Below are 20,630 nucleotides of genomic sequence, written 5' to 3'. Positions count from 1 at the left end.
ATCCCCGTCGTCATAACGAAAGAAGATACTTACTTCGTAAGTTATCAACAAACCCCATGACACTCCAATGAGTATGGAAGTGCATAACCAACCAACTTAGCGTAAGATTATCGCAAGTCTAACATTACCTCATAGGGCGCCTTATTATACAAGGCAACAGCCCTTCTATTGGTGGCAGCAGTGGGATATGAACCCACGCCTCCGAAGAGACTGGTGCCTCAAACCGACAATTACGACCAGAAGGGTATTCAACTCTACGTAGCTGGCGAATGACTCGTGCTGGGGATGATCTTATTCATCGCGAACGTATTCGTAAGGCATAGGATGCAGAGGACAATGCATGGGCGCAAAAAAGGGCGTTGGACCCTGCCCAGGCAATTCCCCTTGTTTTTAACCATTTGGAATTGGCCATTTCATTTGGCTATAGGTGGTTGTCTGGAACTGTGTAAGGGACGAAAAGTTGTTCGAAACGCTAGAATGTGCGGTGGGTATCACCTCGGTCATGTATCCTATATACAAAGTATCATGTATCCTATATATAAATGATCATAAATAACAGAATCGAAATATATCTGTGCGTGTACGCACTAGGAATCTATTTAAAGTGCACCTAGATTAATCACCTATATTAGTCATTTATGTGAATCAGTTGTATCAAGTGCACATATATTGATCATAATTATATGAATCCATATATATATGTATAAACAAATCAGGTAGCCTATAATCAATCTGTTACCTTTTATCTTACCAATAACTGCAGTTATATATGAGTTAGTATATGGATTAATGAACCAGTTATATAAAAGTTAGCATAAAAATCAATGAATCACCATAAAAAATTAATCATTTTTATCACATCATATATGAATTTTTATCAGTTAAAATATGATTTTTATCATGTTAATCTTTATTCTATGCAATTATCACAGTGCATTAGTATTTTCTGTAGCATATGTATCTTAAAGAGATGAAGTGAAAAACTGTATCAGTATATATCACGTGATCACTATTATTTACGAATATCATCATATGCATATTATGTCTTATATCTTATTACATGAATCTGTATTGTGTACACCATGAATTTTTTTACTTATAAGTATTTTCTATTTATCTATATATATTCATAAAAGTGTCTGTATCACACTCCTATAAGTCAAATGCAAGTCAAGCTTGAGTAATAGTCAGTAGTTGGTTTTGTAGCTGACCGAGCTTTTATGTAAGTATTACATAATAAAAATATGGAATGTTATTCCATATATATAAAAAACTAAAACTAAAGAGGTCAACCAGATTGCTTGCAGGAATGTGATCAGACCAGAGACGATAAAGTATGCTAAGATGACGTATACAATAAAGTAGGCTAAGATAACATGCCGTCACCTGTAGTCATTCATTTGTTTTGAAAACATTAGTCCAAGCTTCCTGCTTGAGACAACTACCGCGACCTATAATTCAAATGGCCTATGTGATTTGTAACTATGTCATCTGTGTGTATGTTCGTATGTTTGAGCTACTGTCTGCTTCCTTCATGATTTGTAAACGAGATAGTAGTCAGAGTTGAATTAGCCATTGTCATTAGAAGACCTGTACAATCCTATCTGATATTCATCATGTAATCTCAGAGAATAGAATTATTTTTTATACTTCGTGTTTTCTACTAGAACCTCACATCAGAAAGAAGATATCATCATGAGTTGAAATATCTCCGTTGTCATAACGAAAGAAGATACTTACTTCGTAAGTTATCAACAAACCCCAAGACACTCCAATGAGTATAGAAGTGCATAACCAACCGACTTAGCGTAAGATTATCGCAAGTCTAACATTACCTCATAGGGCGCCTTATTATACAAGGCAACAGCCCTTTTACATTGACTTTATGTCCTAGCAATATATGACTAAACTTACGTAATCCCCAATATAGAGCTAAGCACTCTTGTTCGGTAGTGCTATAATTTCTGTCTGCAGCGTTCAAAACCCTACTTGCATAATATTAGTTAGCATTACATCCTTTTCATGCAAGCCTTTGTCTGTTTTAGCTCTAAGACAAACTTTGGTTAGACATTGCGGGTACAAAACTACTTCTCTATTAAGCACAAATCTGACAGTATGGTCATCTGCAGTACTGATTAAACATATTTCTTCGTCATTGCATATCTCTGAGAAATAACAGACATCTGTTTCATCCGAACTTTCATCCAGTAGTATTGTTGAGTTTAATTCGCCCTTATTTATTGTTCCTAATAACAGGACTTCATTGATATATTTTTCTTCTTTATTTTCATCCATTATAAGATATGTACAATCAATTTCTGATTCATCTTCATCTATTGTTCAATGCGCATAAGTGATCTGTGATTCATCTTCATAAATGTGTTCACATGCATTAATATGTTCCGCGGCAATGAATTGTTCAGGGGCATTAAATTGTTCAGCTGCGTTAATTTGTTCAGAGTCAAAACTCTGCTCAGAAGTCTGAGTATCAAGGCTTGCATTATTAATATTATTTATTTGTGCACAATCTATCATAGAATCGTTCCTGGCTAAGGACATTTCTTGTAAGCTATTATTTCTACCACTTTTTCCACTATTACCTGTGCTATCTTTGTTTCTTGAATGTTCGCTTCTCTAGAAGATGTCGTCTCAGATAAATTGATCAGATTTCTGCGTGGCAAATTGATTTTATTTTCTCCACAATCTAACATTATTCTACATCTCCGAATAGCTTTATATGAAAACAGCGCTTGCGTAGGGTAAAACCTTTCTTCTAATACTACAAATACTTCCTTAAAAGTTTTGTCTAAAATTTCTATGTCCAGTGTGACATTGCCCAGCGCTTTTATTTGTTTTCCGGCTATTCCCCTTATAATTCTACCAGGACCTTGTATGTCTGTATCTGCAAAGCCTAAATGTTTTGTTAATGTTTGTTTATCTATTATATTTACTGTACTGCCTGTATCTAAAAGGATTGAGCATGGTTTATTATTAATTCTTGTTTGGATGATAGGTAAATCTTCTTGGCATATTTCTTTATCCTTCACTGAAAATACTATCTCCTTATTTACTTCAAAAGGCAACTTGAAATTATCTTCCTGACCTACCGTAACTATTTCATTCTCATTTTCTACTGGTAAGGAAGCTTTCTTTTGTATTACCCCTTTCTGTAATTGTCACTGAGTCTGATTATTATTTTGGGGTGTACTACTTTGGGCATTAGGGTTAGTATTGGTATTTTTAAACCAACAATTTTGTGTTAGGTGACCTGTCCTATTACAAGGAGAACAATACCTTGGTTGCCTACAATTCTGAGTTGTGTGGTTGGAATAACCACAATTGGCACAATTTTGTTCCTGCTTGTTACCTTGGGTTTTATTATCTCCGGAACTCTGACTGTGGGTTGGGCTGGACGAATTTGGATTATTATTGTTTGGATTTCCTCTATGCTGTTGAGGCCTATATTTACTATTCTTGTTTGCTTGGAAAAATTTCCCATTACTATTCCTTGGATTATTCCTAGGATCTTGTTTTCCTTGTTGTATATGCTTGAAATTTCTAGATCTGTCTGGAACACATCTGTCTTTCCCTGGAAATTATTCCTATTTCTACTAGGGTTTCCATTATTTACAAAACCTGTAAATTCCTTTGCCAGATTCAGTCCCTTTTTGCACAGTTCCTTTTTCATAAATCTTAAAGCTGCTAGACTATCCTGCTTAGGATCAGGATCCTGTTTCTTAAAGACTCGTTTTTCTTCTTCCCCGATAGCGTCATATACTATACCATGGACTATGTAATTTAAAATCTCTTTCATACTGACTAAATCCTTTGTATCATGACTAAAAGCATCACCATCGCCAATAACTACTCCGGCTCGTTTCAAATCTGTGGTTAAGTTACGGATTGAGTTTTCTATATCAGTAAGTAAGTTTGCGATACTATTCCCATCATATTTGATTGTCTTGTTGATTTATCGGCTCCCACAATTCTAGACACACCTTCTTGAATTCTGCGATGGTCGGAATCTCCTGAAACTTAGCAGATATGAGAGTGCGATGCGCATCTCCCCGTTCGGAACTAACATAGAGTAACGCTTCATTTATTTTCTTGCGTTCATCGGTAATTCCACTAGCTGAAATTTGACTTTCAGTCTCTATTATCCACTGAGATACTGTATATGCTTCTAACTTAATTTTGTCAGGATGACCCCTTTCTACATTACCGGAAAAGCGTGTAGCCTGTGTTATTACAGTGGCCTGTGCCATTCTAGAGTACCTAGTTTGTGCTTGTAATGGGTTAGGAATGTTGTTATTGTTAGTAACAATTACACTAGTCGTGGGTCTATTTGCTACTGTCGAGCTCGGTATTCTGGGTGGACTTTCCCTATGCGATCGTCGTTGGAAAATATTTGTCTGATTATTTAGTCTCGAGCGTCTGTCAGGAGTTGGACGTAGGCTATAGTGACTCGGGTCGGGAGTTCTGCTTCTTTGTAACCTGGTAATAATTTCATTAAAATTTTTATGCATACCAACAGCTTAGACTAGATAAAATTTAAAAAAATAGATGCATTGTTGTACTTACATTATCTTCATACTGGAGTGTTTTCCTTATTGCGATCCCTAGATATGCTATCTAAATTTCCTTATTTCCTAGTGTTTCCTTCCTTCAATTTTAAACTGTTCTTCTTGTTGCTGTTGTTCCACTGGTGGCGGCGTCATCCGTGCGCTGCCGTAGTTCACACTACTGTTGAAGTCCACTGCGCTGCCTTGTCCGTGGGGAAAAATCGTAGCGATGTATGGAGAAATGAGCGCTACCTCAGGATTTATGATAGTTTAGCGCTCGCAGGTTGATTGAAGAATTCCGCCGTCAATCGCCTTCTCGTGAAGTTCCGCTACGTTGAATTCAATCTTCTTCTATCCGCCTTAATGCGCTTTTGCGTTTTCCTTTATCGAGTTTATGGCTTAGGAATGCGGCGATCCTAGTTCAGTATTCTTCGTAGAAATTCACTGCGTTTCGTCGCTCTAGTTTCGTTCGCCTTCTCAGCAGAATCGAAGTGTTGTTTTGTCTATACTGCTTGGAGTTATGTTTCGTTATTCTTCGTTGCCCTTTTTCTTTTTCTTCGTTCTTCGAGTTATTGAACTCGGAATTTTCTTCTTTTTTAATTGTAGAGTTCGTGCCTGGTTTTCTTTATGTTTCTGGCGCTTAAGTATCAGCGCTCTTTTATTGGCAGTTTTATATCTTCCACTCTGTTTAATTTTTCCACTGTGTGTGTGGGTGTGTGTGTGTTTTTATATCAGTGTTTTTGCACTTAGAATCCCACTATCGCTGGCACCACTTTTGTTACGGGTTTATATTTCTTTTATTACTCTCTTCGTTATGTTTGCGTTGCGTACCTATGAGTTCTTATTCTCTCTTCTTCTTCTGGTTCTCTTCGTGGCTACGGGTAATGTTTGAAAGGTTATTTGTTACATGGGCTAACCTTCATTTATCACTTGCGATGAATTTCTTTTCTCATAGGAACATTGTAGATTATTTATTTTGGTTTAGCCATGTCTTTCAGGAGGGTTTTCTTTGCTTCCATGGCGTGAGTACTTTTACGGATTCTGGGCAAGTTAAACACCACTTAATTAATTTGCTTATAATTAGATAAAGTACAAAGTTCACAATACAACACTATCACACTACACTGGAACAGAGTGAGAAGGAACACAGCCTCCCCGTTTAAGGTCTGGTTCTTAACTGATTTTCTCTAGGAGTTCAAATGAAGTTTGGACCTAACTGATTCAATTAGCTCCTCCTTAACTACCCTCTAAGACACATCTTACTTCTTCTTGAGTGGCTTTCCTTACTTTCGGTGCCACCCCTAGATTAGTCTGATTGGTTTCGTCTCTTGACGGTAACCACACACTGAGGAATCAAAGTTCACAGTTTCTGGTGACGTTTGCATTTTACTGTTTTGGAAAACGAGAGCCAATGTTTGGTCTCGTTTTCTAAACAGCTATTCGTGCAGTCTTATGCTGCACACATCTACTGCCTTTTCTACCTTAACTTCTGGTAAATTCTTCATCACTCTACCCTTACTATATATTTTTCTACCAGTGGTTTTTCCTAACTAAATTGTCCCTAGCTATTTCACTCACCCCAGAAACCATACCGACACCTTTTAATAAAGGTGAGCGAGCCAGAATATTCTGGCATTTTCAATTTAGCGGTTCTCTGGTATTATAACAATATTTTACCTTAGAAATAGTGCTAAAGGAACCTATTTCACTGGGCGACATGGGCCCTTCGCCCAGAAATAGATTTTTCCTACGTCAAAATCCCTTTATCAATATTATTACCAACAGAAAATATCAATAAACATTTTACATACTAGCACCATAAAAATTCTTTCATCTCCGTGAGAGAGAGAGAGAGAGAGAGAGAGAGAGGAGAGAGTGTGTGTGTGTGTGTGTGTGTGTGTGTGTGTGTGTTGTGTGTGTGTGTGTCTGTTCTCAAAGAAAATACTTATAACGCTTCCAGCGAAACAGAGGGAGGGAGTTACCACTATAACATACATATCTTGTGAGGAGGTGGAGAGAGAGAGAGAGAGAGAGAGAGAGAGAGAGAGAGGAGAGAGAGAGAGAGAGAGAGAGAGAGAGAGAGAGGAGTTATCCTTCATTAAAAGAGTGAAATCGATAGGTTATTGTATTTCTTTAAAATACTATCACATAATATGAATTTTGAAATTACAGTTATATATATCATTATTATTATTATTATTATTATTATTATTTATTATTATTATTATTATTTGAAAGAATTAAAAACATATAGTACATGTACTATAAAAATTCTTGAGTCTCAGTAAATGAGGAGAGAGAGAGAGAGAGAGAGAGAGAGAGAGAGAGAGAGAGAGAGAGAGAGAGAGAGAGAGAGAGAGAGAAATTGCATGAACACTTGGTGGCAACAACACAACAGCTCCTCCCCCCTCCAGTCCCATTACTTGATAATTGAAAGCTTTAGTACCTGGAGTTAGAGAGAGAAAACTGGGATTTCCTTCATTCTTACATAATTTTTCAAATTTATAAGCTAAAACCTTACTAATTCCCATTAGTATTTTCTTTAATGAATTGATATTATTGCTGTATGCATTAATATTAATAACTGAAAATAGTAAATCATTTATTTAACATACAAAAAAATATACATCTCTGTACCAGAGAGAGAGAGAGAGAGAGAGAGAGAGAGAGAGAGAGAGAGAGAGAGAGAGAGAGAGAGAGAGAGAGAGAGAGATTTACAATTTTTATTATTATGTGATATCATTTAATCTTATTGAACGTACTAATACAGTATTAATCAATATTGGTATTTGAAAATTAGTAAATCATTTTTGTACCATAAAAATGTATTTAATCATGAAAATAACATCAAAATACACTAATTAGTGATTATTTTTAATGGAAAAATCCTGTGAATAGGCGAATCCTCCGCAAATAATGGGTGAATATGGCCCAGAGAGAAATCCGCGAATCAGTGAGTCCGCAAATCCGGAGAACGCGAAGACTGTATTTCTTGTACCCTGTACACTAATACACTTTATTTACAGGTACAGTCATGGTTAGGTTAGGTATTGAATGGTCCAAATTGTTGTATTTCATTGTTTATTGGTCAATTTAGCTTTATTATAAAATTTACTGTGGTGTTTTTGTAGGGCTTGGAACGAACTAGGCAATTTAAATGTAAAACGTAGTTCTAAATACGAAAAAATCAGGTTACGAAGGCCACTTCGGAACGGATTAATTTCGTAACCTGAGGCACTACTGTACCTTTTTGATGGTTCACACATCAGAAAAACCCCTCTGAAAATGCTTATACCTGGTATTTTAAGTTTTATCACAAAAAGTGCATTTTGTCACAAAATTATATGAAAATACAATAAAATCTGTGAATATTTCTCAGTGAAAAATACCGTGTATAGGCAAATTTCCCGCAAATAATGGGGTACATACGCCGCAAAGAAAAATCCATGAATAGGCGAGTCTTAAAACTGAGTCCACAAATGGCAGCAGGGGTCGACTGTAGCTATGAACATATATCAAGAATTTCTTTTATACCCGTGTAGGCTCAGACACTTTAATCCATTATATCGGTGAGATACTGTACTACTATAATTAACTGTCACAATATAATCTAAAATACTTTAAAGCTAATGATAAAATTTAAGTATTGCTAATCCCATGAGCAGTCAGCTTATGATTTACCATAGACGAATTTAGGAAGCCCTTGAGCCTCATAGGGTTAACATTTGTTCACTGCATAAGGTCTCGTTGTGTAGGTATGGTGGGGATTTAACAACTTAAAATAATTTACTTGCACCATGCTTTGGCTCTCAAAACTTAAGCTGTAAGAATATTAGCTTTTTTGGTGGGTATAGTAGGCACAGAACTTCATTGAAAAATTGTTTGTAAAGTCATTCATCATTAAAAGACATTAAAGGAAAGTAACAAGAAAGTTATTATAAAATTATACAGAATTATCAGAGCACAAAACAGAATTGTGAGAGAAAACATTGAGTACAGATGAGGTATATCAGCACTTTACGTATGTTTCTTCCCCATATATTCATTAATATAAAACTGATCAGAACAAAAATTTCTCTTTCATGATCACAAACATTTTAAATGAAAACAATTGATGTATCTGTAAGCAATAGTTTAGATAAAGGAAAATATGCAAATAGTGGATAGTGAAGAATATTATTAGAATGAAATGCAACAGAAAATCACCAGGCTCCATACAAAAAATACAGAGAAACATTTTATCACCAACATTGTCATACATACAATCTTTCATGCCCCTGAAAACCAAAAGGGGGAACTAAGGCGTATTGCAACATTTCTCCAGACATTATGCTTAATTTTATGAGGTCACAATAGCTATTGAAGTAAAGACTAACGAGTTTTCATTTAGGAATGAAATGGAATTATATCTCCACACATAATCCCCAAAGCACTCCCATACTGTATGCTTCTAATGTAGCTGCTACATCACATATGTAAACAATTTTTCTACAAAATGCAGCATATCAAATTAATACCAAACATGCTATAATATACATCAAACTGTATGTTGTATAAGTAATAAAATACCCCACACATATTCTGAAAAATCTAATTTGTCCTTACATGTTTACTCTTTCACTTCAAATACTTCATTAACATGTCCAACAGGTTCTTTTTCTTTTCCCTCTACTTCCTCCAAAGCAACATCATAAGTTTTCCTCTGGGATGGTGACATCATCAGATATCCAGTACCCTTATTATCTACCACCCATATGACCACCGTGGAAACAAGTGCCACTTGGGTGAAAAAGGTAAAATGAACAGTACTGGTTTTAAAATGAAGAACATAAAAACTTCAATCATAATTAACTGTAAATACATAAAACTAATTTTCTCACACAAACACATCCATCATAATTAGCCATGTCCAGTGTGGAACTCCCCCAAACATATTGTCTCGTGTTGAGCATACACAAGGAGCTGAATAACTAGAAACGACTGCTAGCCAACACAGATGTTCAAATAATGTTAATTGTTGTGATGGAGCTGTTTACAAAACTTGATAAATATGGAACAAGCAAATTTCATGTTGTTGAGTTGGCCTAGGATGTAGAAAAGGACCTAATCTTGCCTGACCAGGTAATGGTTCAGGATGTAGAAATGGACCTAATCTTGCCAAAGTCAGGTTGAACACCCACAGAGCATTTGCCTGGCTGAAACAAGCCATAGTAGAGAAATTCCTTACTTTTCATATAAAACAAAAGTGTTTCAGTATTCCCTCAGTGTTGGATGGAATGGGACTTGGATGAATTGAACTAATATAAAATATAGGCCAAAGGCCAAGCACTGGGACCTATGAGGTCATTCAGTGCTGCAACAGAAATTGACAGTAAAAGGTTTGAAAGGTGTAACAGGAGGGAAACCTTGTAGTTGCGCTATAAATCAATTGTTGTGAGAGGGTGGAAAGTAAGATGGAAGAAAGAAAGAAAGAGAATATGAAAGGATTTACTGTAAAAGGAACAAAAGGGGTTGCAGCTAAGGGCCAAAGGTACACTGCAAAGAACTTAAGTAATGCCTACAGTGCACCACATAAGGTGCACTGATGGCAATACCCCCTATGGGGAAATGGGACTTGGAGATAGCATCCTCATTGTCAGTCAATACAAAGGAGCTACTCTTCATGCAGGACAACCTCACTGATTCCACTGCTTCCATACTGAAGATTGATGCATGTGTGTGTGTTGCACATCATTCAGCAGGCCAACATGGGTAATTAGATGATAATTAGTACACCTCCTGCCCCTGGAATTAAAAATTTCATTGAGTACTGACATCCCTTCCTGTATTCACTCTTGCTATATGACATTGGCCAAAATATCACAAAACAACCTCTCAATTCTATCCATCTTGACAAGTGACAGTGTGGCTGACAATAAAATCTAAGTCATCTTTGGAATACCCTCTTTCAAAAGTATTTACAAGGTTCAAGATCCTGAGGGTTGAAGATGTTAGAAGTACCCACCAGGTTATCACAGCCTCTGCTTCTTCCACCATTTATTTGGAGCTTACCACTGACGAAGATGGTTTCAGTTGCTGTGGTGAACAATTCAAGTTCTGCCTCAGGTGTTGGGTGAGGGGTCTTCTAGTCTTTGCTCTGTGGTAAACAAGAATTTTCTGACCTTAGCACTCTGGAAGACACGTTTTGTTAAAATTAAGTCCAAAAGATGAAGATCTCATAGGCTCAAAAAAAGAAAGCCAACTCTTGCATCATCCAAGGGGCTTTGTGAAGAACTTGAATGGACATCTCCATCTAGTATACTAAGTTCCAGGACTATCTGAAATGAGCCATTTTTACAGTGACCATGTGAGCAGAGGTCAAGGGCATCACAAGATTGCTTGGACATAAGCTCACTGGCTGTGGCAAACATTTCCTTTTATGATGGCTTGTAAGAGGCTTGCTAAGAACAGAAAACCACATCTGTATGGAACAAAGCAGGCAAAGAACATGACTAAAAACAAAGAACAAGTGTTCTTCTAAAGGAAAAGCGGTTCCTTAGGTAGGCTACTTTCATAAGCCTTACTCTTTAGCACAGGTGTTGGTAGATAAAAGTACTACAGAAAAAAAGAAGAATAATTCCAGATTGTCTCATCAAAACTGAAGATCCATGACTATAATGGCAATAATTACTGCTAACTATAGTTACCAGAATAAAAGTCAACCTCATCAGACATTCTCTTTGAAAGGAAGCATCTTGAAAAACAGCATTAGGAGAGTCTGAAACCTCAGTCTGAGGCACCAAATCAGATGGTGAAATATATGACTTGCTTATAATAACCAGGGCTGGAGAGGAAGTGTTCCAGCCCAAGAAGATGAAAAATAAAGAGCTTCCAAAGAGCAACTGGAAGTTATGTTCCCATTTAATCACAGTACAAGCAGTAGCAATATAAAGAGCAACATCAAACAAAAGCAGATGTCTTTGTAAGAAAAAAATTCTCTGTAAAAAGTTGTTGCCATACTAAATGCTATAGTAAGCAAGGATATTGATATAACTTCTCAAAACTAATGTCCAGCTCTACTGAACGAGGAAGTGATGGAAATGCTGACTGCTGTGACTCACCTGAGACAACACAATGTGGACAGAAAATATGGAAGGGTGGGAAGCACAGGGAAAGAAGTGTCAGCAACACCTGACAACCCTGCCTCACACACGTCTCAACAAACCTAATACTACCATTCCCAGAAGGTAAAGCCTTGGACAAACAGATAACTACAAATGCATCCAGTCTATAATAAACTGAGGATTCCATAACAATGATAAAACTAAAAAGGGAAATATATGCAGAAGTGGAAAAAAGAGACTTGCCTACAGCCAAAGAGAATGGAAGTAAACATTGAATTGGTACACTACAAAAAGAAAGATAAAGGACTGACACAGATTAAAAATAAAAAGTAAAATAAGAGATATTGATTCAGTTATCAAATGAGTTAACATAACTTACTGCAGACATTATTTCTTAATAACACACTATATTCTATATACTATAGTCTTAGCAGTGCTAACACTATTATACATTAAGTAACTACAACGGTGACATTGAAATGATAATAAGATTGAGATTTACCAAAAATGGTCCTTTGGCTACTGTGCTAAATGGTTATTAGCACATAGTACACTAGAGGAAGGTGACGGAGGCCACAAAACCAATCACCCCAATAACTGAACCAGTTCCCTGGCAGCAGACTCTTCCAACTTTCACAGGGCAGCCTAAATTTGGGCTACAAAGACAAAGGCAACGACACCTTACATCTCCAGGGGGCATGCAAAAACAGATCGTTCTCTATGAGGGGGTCTTGGAATGGTTCCAAAAAATGCATTCTGTTAAAGATTTTACTGACTGTAAAATCAGATTAACGTCCTTGTCGAACTTCTAATATGCTTTCCTGAACTGAAAGATGAGTGGAAGGTGGAGCTAAAGACAAAGCCTCAGGTCTACATCTAGCTAAAGGATTACTAGATGAAAGAGCTACAAGATGAGCAGAAACAACAGAAGTCAAGGGTTCACAGGAAAAGGAGGAAAACCTGATCTATGCCCTCACCAAGGTACCTGTTTTCTCAAGCTATCGGCTTCTCTTCTCTTTTTATATATAAGAAACTCTAGCATAAAGTACTTTAACCAACCTCCACATTCCTCACACCTATTCTAAAGATCACACACTACACCCCTGCACCTGGCACAAACAGTGTCTGTCTAATTCAAAATTAAATATCCTGTTAATAAAAGACAAACAGCTGACCTCTGTAGCGGCAAGGAGAGTCTGACAAAATAAAACATTCAAAACACACCAGGCCGAGAACAGATGAACTAGATAATCATCTTGGTCAGTCAAACGACTTTTTTTTTATTTTGAATGCTGAGCTGCATATTGGCACTGAGATATAGCTATCTTTAACAGTAGTTAAGTTTCACCCCAAATAAAATAAATTATGACAGCTGAATAATTAAATGGTGCACAACTGTGGAAAAACAATAAAAACAGACTGAAAATATATCTATAATATTTATATGAAAATATACAGGCCGAAGACGTGCACATGCCCTCGGAATAGACGTGAAGTAAGACTCGGTTAAATTGATACCAAATCCGATCTGGAAAATCTTTTTCAAGGCTGATTTCGTTGTTGTAATTGTGCTAGCCGCCAAACCTTGTTCAAATAAATTCCTGAAGAAGGTGATAGCTACATTAACTGACATACTTTGGATATTGGACACGTTGAGGAATGCAGCCAATTTCTTAACTGCTGAATCATATTGGCAAAGTGTTGATTCCCTTTTGTCTGACTCCAAGAACAAAATGTTTTCTGGGTCTATGTCCTCACCCCTCCGTCCTACAAACTTCATGAAATCCATAAAGTTAGGTTTTTGTGAAGACCTGAGGAATCAAACACAGTCTTCGTTTGTACTTGTTGTGACAAGCTCGAGTTCGGAAGAGGGTGAGGATGGAGACCTAGTTCTAGGAGAAGAGGGAACCAGTTGCTCTTCGGCCAATGTGGTGCTATGAGTGCCACTTGACCCGTGAATGACCTCAACTTGTTCAGAACCTTCAGGAGAAGGTTCACTGGAGGAAACAAGTAAATTTTCTGCCACTGGTTCCAATCTGTGGTCAGAGCGTCTGTAGCGTAGGCCAGAGGGTCCAGGTTGGGGGCCACGTAACATGGGAGTTTGTGGTTCGCCTCTGTAGCAAACAGATCCACTTCCAGACCCGGTACTATGCTGCAAACCCTCTTGAATGACTTCCAGTCCAGTGACCATTCTGATTCCAGTGGGATTGAGCGAGAAAGTGCGTCCGCTACTACGTTCTGAACTCCTGCCAGGTGAGTAGCTGACAGATGCCAGGTGTTCTTGGCTGCTAGAGAGAAGATTGCTATCATTACATGGTTCACGTGGCTTGATTTTGAACCGCCTCTGTTTATGCAGTGCACTACTACTGCACTGTCGAGAACCAACTTGATATGTGTCCTCTTTGGCGGGCGAAGTTTCCTCAGCGTAAGAAACACAGCCATAGCCTCCAGGACGTTGATGTGGAGCTTCTGGAACTGAGTCAACCACGTCCCCTGAACCTTCTCGTACTGCAAGTATTCCCCCAAACCCGTCAGAGACGCATCCGTGTGCACCACTAAGGACGGGGGAGGAAACTGCAGCGGAATTTCCTTCGCCAAGTTTGATGCCTTCAACCAAGGCCGAAGATGTTTCTTCAGGATCGCTGGCAATGGAGCAAGCCTGTCCCAGAACCTTGCATTGGCCTTCGAACGCCAAACTCGATTGATATCCTTGAGCTTGGCCTTCAGCAGGACGTCTGTCACGGAAGCAAACTGGAGAGAGCCTAAGATCCTCTCCTGGCTTCTCCTGGACGTCTTTTTGGATTTCAAGAATTGCCTTGTCGCCTTTGCAATCTCCTTTCTCTTTGTCGATGGAATGGTAAGAGTATGCGAATCCAAGTCCCATTGGATACCTAGCCACTGGAACCGTGGCTCTGGAGTCAGGCGGGACTTGCCCCTGTTGATTTTGAACCCTAGGTGTTCTAGGAAAGTCATGACCTTTTTCGTGGCTTTCATACACTTGTCCTTGTCCATCTCCCACACAGGCCAATCGTCCAGATACGCTACTACCATTATACCCTGAGACCTTAGCTCCTGCACCACCGACTCCGCTAGCTTCGTAAAAATCCTTGGAGCTATATTGAGCCCGAAGGGCATTACTTTGAAGGAGAAGGCTTCCTTCCCTAATTTGAAGCCTAGGAACGGACGGAAGTGCCGAGCTATCGGGACATGATAGTAGGCGTCTGTAAGATCTATAGAGGTGGTGACGGCCCCAAAGGGAAGTAAGGTTCGCACCTGAGAGATGGTCAGCATTTTGAAGTTGTCGCAACGAATGTACAAGTTTAAACGGGACAAGTTTAAGATCACCCTTCTCTTGTCGGTGCCTTTCTTCGGAACACTGAACAAGAGTCCCTGGAACTTCAAATTCCTGGTTCTCAACACTGCTCCCTTTTGGAGAAGCTCCTGGGGGTAGTTTACCAACTCCTGTGTTGGTTCTTGATAGAAGGTGTTGGGTGGAGGAGGACCTTCGATCCAACTCCAGCCTAGGCCCCTGGATACTATGCTTTTTGCCCTATTGCTGAACCCCCAACGATGACAAAAGTGGTACAGCCTGCCTCCTACCTATGCATCCTCATTGAGAGGATGAGGGTCTTGTCCCTCTTCCTGTTCTTGTACCTCTAGCTTGGCCGGAGGCTCTGGTTCCGCCACGTTGGCAAAAGGAACCCCTTGCTCTGCCACCCCTCCCAAACCTGTTAAAAGGCTGAAATGCCAGAGTCTCAAAGGTTGGGTTAAAGGCAGGTGACACTGCGTGCGGTGTTGGAGCTTGCTGGTTAGGAGACGGGGCAAACAGAACCAATTGATGCTGAGGCTGTGCCTTGGAGGTCGAAGGCTGTGGTACTTGCTATACTGGTACAGCCTGGACTAAAGCTTGTTGTTGAGTTGGCTGGAAAGGTTGGAATCTCCTTTGTTTCTTCCTTGGCTTCGAACCTGAGGAGGAGGACTCTGGTTTCCTTTTATATGGAATACCCCAGTGTAACCTGATGCTTTGGTTCAGGCGTGCTGCCTCATGCTGAACCTCGTTGACCACTGAGGGTGGGAAAAGATCTGCGCCCCAAATTGAAGAAGCCAGAAGCTTGTTCAGTTCATGCCTAATCGTAGCTTCGGATAGGACATGCTTCCTGCAATTTCTCCTAGCCACCGCAAAATCATGAAGATCGCATTGCATGCTCAACAGTAATGACTTTGCGATAACCTTAAACAGTGGCTCCTGTGTGTACTCAAGAGCCGCCATCTCGGTCATCACTAATGAGTTAAGCGACCTTGCAAGACGTGACCTAGCATCGAACTCTGTTTGAATTAGAGCATCCGACAGCCTAGGAAGGCGTTCACTGAACATAATGATTGCACAATCCAGCTTAAGCTTCCCCACAGAGAAGGTTACCGGCAGATCTACCCACAAATCCTTCCCACTCGGAAGAAGCAGTGATGTAGGGTCTGTTTCTCTAAGCTAGGGCATGGGCTCATCACGCGTCACTGCTTGAAGAGTAAGCTCCGCCACCTTAGTTGTAAAAGGCAACGGGTTCTCCTCGTCTGTCGTGAACATAGTGAACGGGCTCTTAAAGGCCATGATCCTAGTGTTTGAGCAGTTCCACTCCTCCAAACTGCGGACCCATGACTGTTGGGCCTGGTCCCTGGAAAGGATGACTGTTTCCTTCGGAACCTTATCCTCCCTAACAAGAGCAGCCTCCGTAAGCCGAACATAGCCAATGAAAGGGGGCTGCAAGCCTGCAGGGAAGAACTCGAAGTCCTCGAGTCTCCAGGTACTGCAGCCTTCTATCGTTAACATCCCATTGATGTACGGAGCGAAGTTCGCTACCCTCCAAGGGTTACTTGGATGAAAGGGAGGAAGAGTGGAACCGTCCGGCATACTCTGGCCTTGCACTAGGTTAATAGGATGGGCCGAACCTGCTGCACCCTGCTGAAGACCTGCAATTAGAGACTCCTGAGCACCCAGTCTCTTAATCACCTCCTCAAACCTTGCCGTAACCGTATTGACTAAAGTTCCTAGGTTATTGACCTGTTTTAAAATATTCGTATTGAACAGATCCTGCCCAGCTGGAGAGGAATCCCTCTTCTCCTTTGGTACCTTATGAGGTATCAGGCCCTTAGAAGTTGATGGTAAAGGGCTCGAAGGGGAATGGTAAGATTTCCCCTCCTTTGACCTTGGTTTAGAGGGCTTTGACAGGGACTTCTGTCTGGTTTTAGTACCTTCAGTATGGGATGCCGGAACACTTTTAGGGAGGTTGTCATATGATGCTTTTGGTACTGAAGCTCTTTTTTGCAGTGTTTTTGCCTGAAGTTTCTTCACTTTAGGTATCACCGAGGAGGGTTGCGACCTAGAAGGAGGCAATCCCCTGGTGAAACCTTGGAATGATTTAGAAGAAGAAGGAGTGGAAGAGTTAGAAGTACTCAAGGAATGACCTTGAGGACTTAGAAGGCTAGCCTCATCAACGCTCTTACCAATACCCATATTAGGTGAAATGGGTACATCTTCGGTAACCGGAAGTGGCACTCCTCCCAACACAAGCTCCGGTAACTCCTCGTCTTGTTGTTGAGATACCAGTTCTTGAATAGTATCAATTATGGGAGCTGCAACTTCTGGGTCCACGTAGGCGGTTTGTTTTCCTGCCGGGAAGATTAAAGCTGCTATGTCCTGGGAAAGGATGTAAGGCTTCGCCTTCCCAACATTCCGTCCAAAGCCTCCTACCCAAACCTTGAGGGTGGAGAGAGCAGCATCCCTTGCAGACTGATCCGCCTGTAAGAAACGAAATATGTTAACCTTGAACTTAACTTCCTATGCTATCGGAGACGATAGGGCTAAAAGTTCAGTAAGATACCATATTATCACAAAGACCACATTAAAGGTAGAAGCGCAGGGAATGGGTGACTTACCAAAGAAGTAACCCAAGCTACCATCTCGTAGCAAGCAAAACAGTTTTCGTGATGCCACACTACGGAGTTCTCTATCAGCACAGCACAGGGGGCATGGCCCCGGCAAACATCGTGCCCGCAAGGATCCTGGAGGACGGCATTACAGCCGGCAACCAGACATTGGGTGGCCTGTAAATGTAATGATACATGAGTATCGCCATGTAACAAGATATGAGACGCTCAAGGAAACATGATATTGTGCCGGAGTGACCCGGACTAAAGAGACATATGCATCCCGGGAACTCGTGCTAAGCGCATAAAAATCAACCCGGAACCGTAGTAGCCCAGAGGACAATACATTCCGGGTAACCTGGAACCTCCTATTGAAGCTACCCGATCAGGGAGAATGAAATATAAAGGCACTAGCAACGGGCTATCCCGGGCGGCAATGAACCCGGAGGTTCAATGTACTAATTAAACGAAACAATAAATAAAAAATTAATACTAAAATCTCCGCCTACGGAGGTACAACCTCCCGAAAACAAAACCCTCGACAATGCCGGAGAGGCTGGAATGCAAACCCGCCATGGGCGGGGAGGGAATGTCTCAGGCGGGAGGGTGAATACATTCAGAGAGGCGGGAGAAGCTGAGCACGCCCAGACTACCGCCAACTCCAAAGAAGGTCGGCTTAGAAGCGACACCCACCGACCAAAGGCCTGAGAGGTCCCCCTCCACACCCCCCCGCAGAGACTCGGGTCGGTCATCAGCGACAACCTGAGCAAGAGAAGCACCCACCCAGTAGGGGCCCCGAGCGGAGGGGGGGGAAAGGCAGGTCGGGAGGGGTGACGATCACGTGACCCAGTGGCTCCCCGCGGTTACTGGACCGCGAGGAAGGCGCAGGGGAGACCTACGTGTAGGCTAGCCGACACGATCACCCAAAGAAAAACATACACAAATAAATAATAAATACTTAAAACTAATGTAAAATCATGCACTAACACGGGGCGGGGGGAATAGAAGGGAAGAGAAATGAACATTAAAACACCTAACCACCAGGTAGGACCACCCGATAAGGATGGCTCTAACCAGGACAAAACCAGAACTGGCCTAATGCCGTAACGATATAACTAAACGGAAGGGCAGACGGCCAGGGTAGGCATGATAACGAAAAAAAACAAAATAAAATCTGATTAAAACCAGTAAAACTATAACGGTGGGTACCCGATGAGGCACAAAACAAAGACACGTGCTCAAAAGGACACCCCCATGGTAAAACACAAAAATAATAAACATAAACATATACACGATCGACAAAAACTGCCATCCAAGAAAAGACAAATAAAGGGTACTGATATACTACTCGGTTCACGAAGTACGGAAGACCACGCGAAACCGAAACGACACAAAAGGGGAACGCGTAATGGTGGCACCCAACCGCTTCAGCGAAGGCGACGCCAGACAAAACCCTAAATAAAAGGACAACAAAGGTCAAAATCACTCCCTAAATAGTGTCGAACAAAAAACCAGTACTTAACTTGGATGGAGAAGCAGATTGACGATCCATAGCTAAAAAACACAAGCCAAAAAGGCTCTCGAAATGGCTATCAAAGGAATGTTGTCCCTGACGCTACCTTCGCGGTAGCAGGGAGTGAGCCGTAGCACGGCTCCCCTTTTCTAAAGGGTTTTGATGTGGAAAAGGCTAATTGGAGAGGCTGCTGTGGTAGTGTTTTTCACTCGCCCCAGATTCATACCGACACCCTTTTAAAAAGGGTGAGCAAGTCAGAATATTCTGGCATGTCCAATTTAGCAGTTCTCTGCTATTTTAGCAATATTTTACCTTAGAAATAGCGCTAAAGGAACGTATTTCACGGAGCAACACGGCTGAGCCCAGAAATAACATATATACAATGGTAAATTGGAACTAAAAACTGTTACCCTTACCACAAAGCCAAATAATGTAGGACATCTCCAGAATGAGATACCCATTTGCATCTACAATATACCCAGCAAGCATATTGATGAGAGCTAAGCCTAAGTTCTGGATACTCTGCATCCTGGAAGATAAAAACATAAAATAAAGGATCAAATATCATTATTTTACACAAACATCATACTATATAAATGATAATCTGTGGATGTTATACCAAATGTCTCATAAGTATTTTATCAAGTAGTTGAATATGACTATGGGGTAACCACAGGACTCATTTTTAACTCAGGGTTGACACTAGGATTCAGAAAAAGCATCAAACGTTAACAGCCACATACAAAAAGAATAAAAGAAATGGATGGAAAGTTAAAGCAATGAACTGGACAGATGCATAAGGTACATTGTAGGCATTATTACTCTCTAGAGATAGGATGCATAGCCAGTCATTTAAGAATACAGTTGACGACCCCTATTTGCACACTCCAGACTTACAGACTCGCGTATTTGTGGATTTCTCTATGGAATTTATATACGTAGTACCCATTGTTCACGGGAAATTTGCGTATTCGCTGTATTTTTCTGAGAAATATCCGCAAATTACTGAATTTTTATATCAATTTCATGATTAAATGCACCTTTTGTGATAAAACTATCACAAGAACCAGGTACATATAAGCATTTTTAGTGGGTTTTCTTGAGATGGAACTAAAAAAATTGGCAGTTTCATGTGTTTCTAGGGGTTCTAAGTATTTGCAAGGAGGTCTGATAAGCATACCGGGGGGGGGGGGGGGGGGGGGGGGTGGGGGGGGTGCCGGGGGGGGTGGGGGGGGGGGGGGGGGCGGGGGGGGGGGGGTTGGGGGGGGGGGTGGGGAAGGGGGGGGGGTGGGGGGGGGGGGGAGGGGGGGGGGGGGGGGGGGGGGGGGGGGGGGGGGGGAGGGGGGGGGGGGGGGGGGGGGGGGGGGAGGGGGGGGGGGGGGGGGGGGGGGGGGGGGGGGGGGGGGGGGGGGGGGGGGGGGGGGGGGGGGGGGGGGTGGGGGAGGGGGGGGGGGGGGGGGGAGGGGGGGGGGGGGGGGGGGGGGGGGGGGGGGGGGGGGGAGGGGGGCGGGGGGGGGGGGGGGGGGGGGG

The 20,630-nt window shown here is 41.2% G+C and overlaps 1 protein-coding gene and 1 pseudogene across 4 annotated transcripts in view; both read right to left on the bottom strand.

The window, feature by feature from the left end:
* The window catches only part of LOC135220929 (major facilitator superfamily domain-containing protein 1-like), a 178,478-nt gene that overhangs the window by 11,532 nt on the left and 146,316 nt on the right, over nucleotides 1–20,630 (bottom strand). For 3 of the 4 annotated variants that reach the window (XM_064258585.1, XM_064258587.1, XM_064258586.1), the window contains exons 10-11: nucleotides 19,517–19,629; nucleotides 9,168–9,341 (exon numbers count right to left, since the gene is read on the bottom strand). In XM_064258585.1, the coding sequence (XP_064114655.1) occupies nucleotides 9,172–9,341; nucleotides 19,517–19,629 (283 nt within the window). In that variant the 3' untranslated portion in view covers nucleotides 9,168–9,171. The remainder of the gene's footprint in view (nucleotides 1–9,167; nucleotides 9,342–19,516; nucleotides 19,630–20,630) is intronic. The other variant, XM_064258589.1, reaches the window with a different exon arrangement.
* Nucleotides 20,114–20,630, bottom strand: part of LOC135221582 (basic proline-rich protein-like) — an 11,504-nt pseudogene continuing 10,987 nt past the window's right edge.

The sequence above is a fragment of the Macrobrachium nipponense genome, chromosome 2 (assembly GCF_015104395.2).
Source record: "Macrobrachium nipponense isolate FS-2020 chromosome 2, ASM1510439v2, whole genome shotgun sequence".
In the NCBI taxonomy this organism is placed as follows: domain Eukaryota; kingdom Metazoa; phylum Arthropoda; class Malacostraca; order Decapoda; family Palaemonidae; genus Macrobrachium; species Macrobrachium nipponense.
Note: the sequence above shows the minus strand (reverse complement) of the source record. Positions and strands in the feature narration are given on the sequence as shown.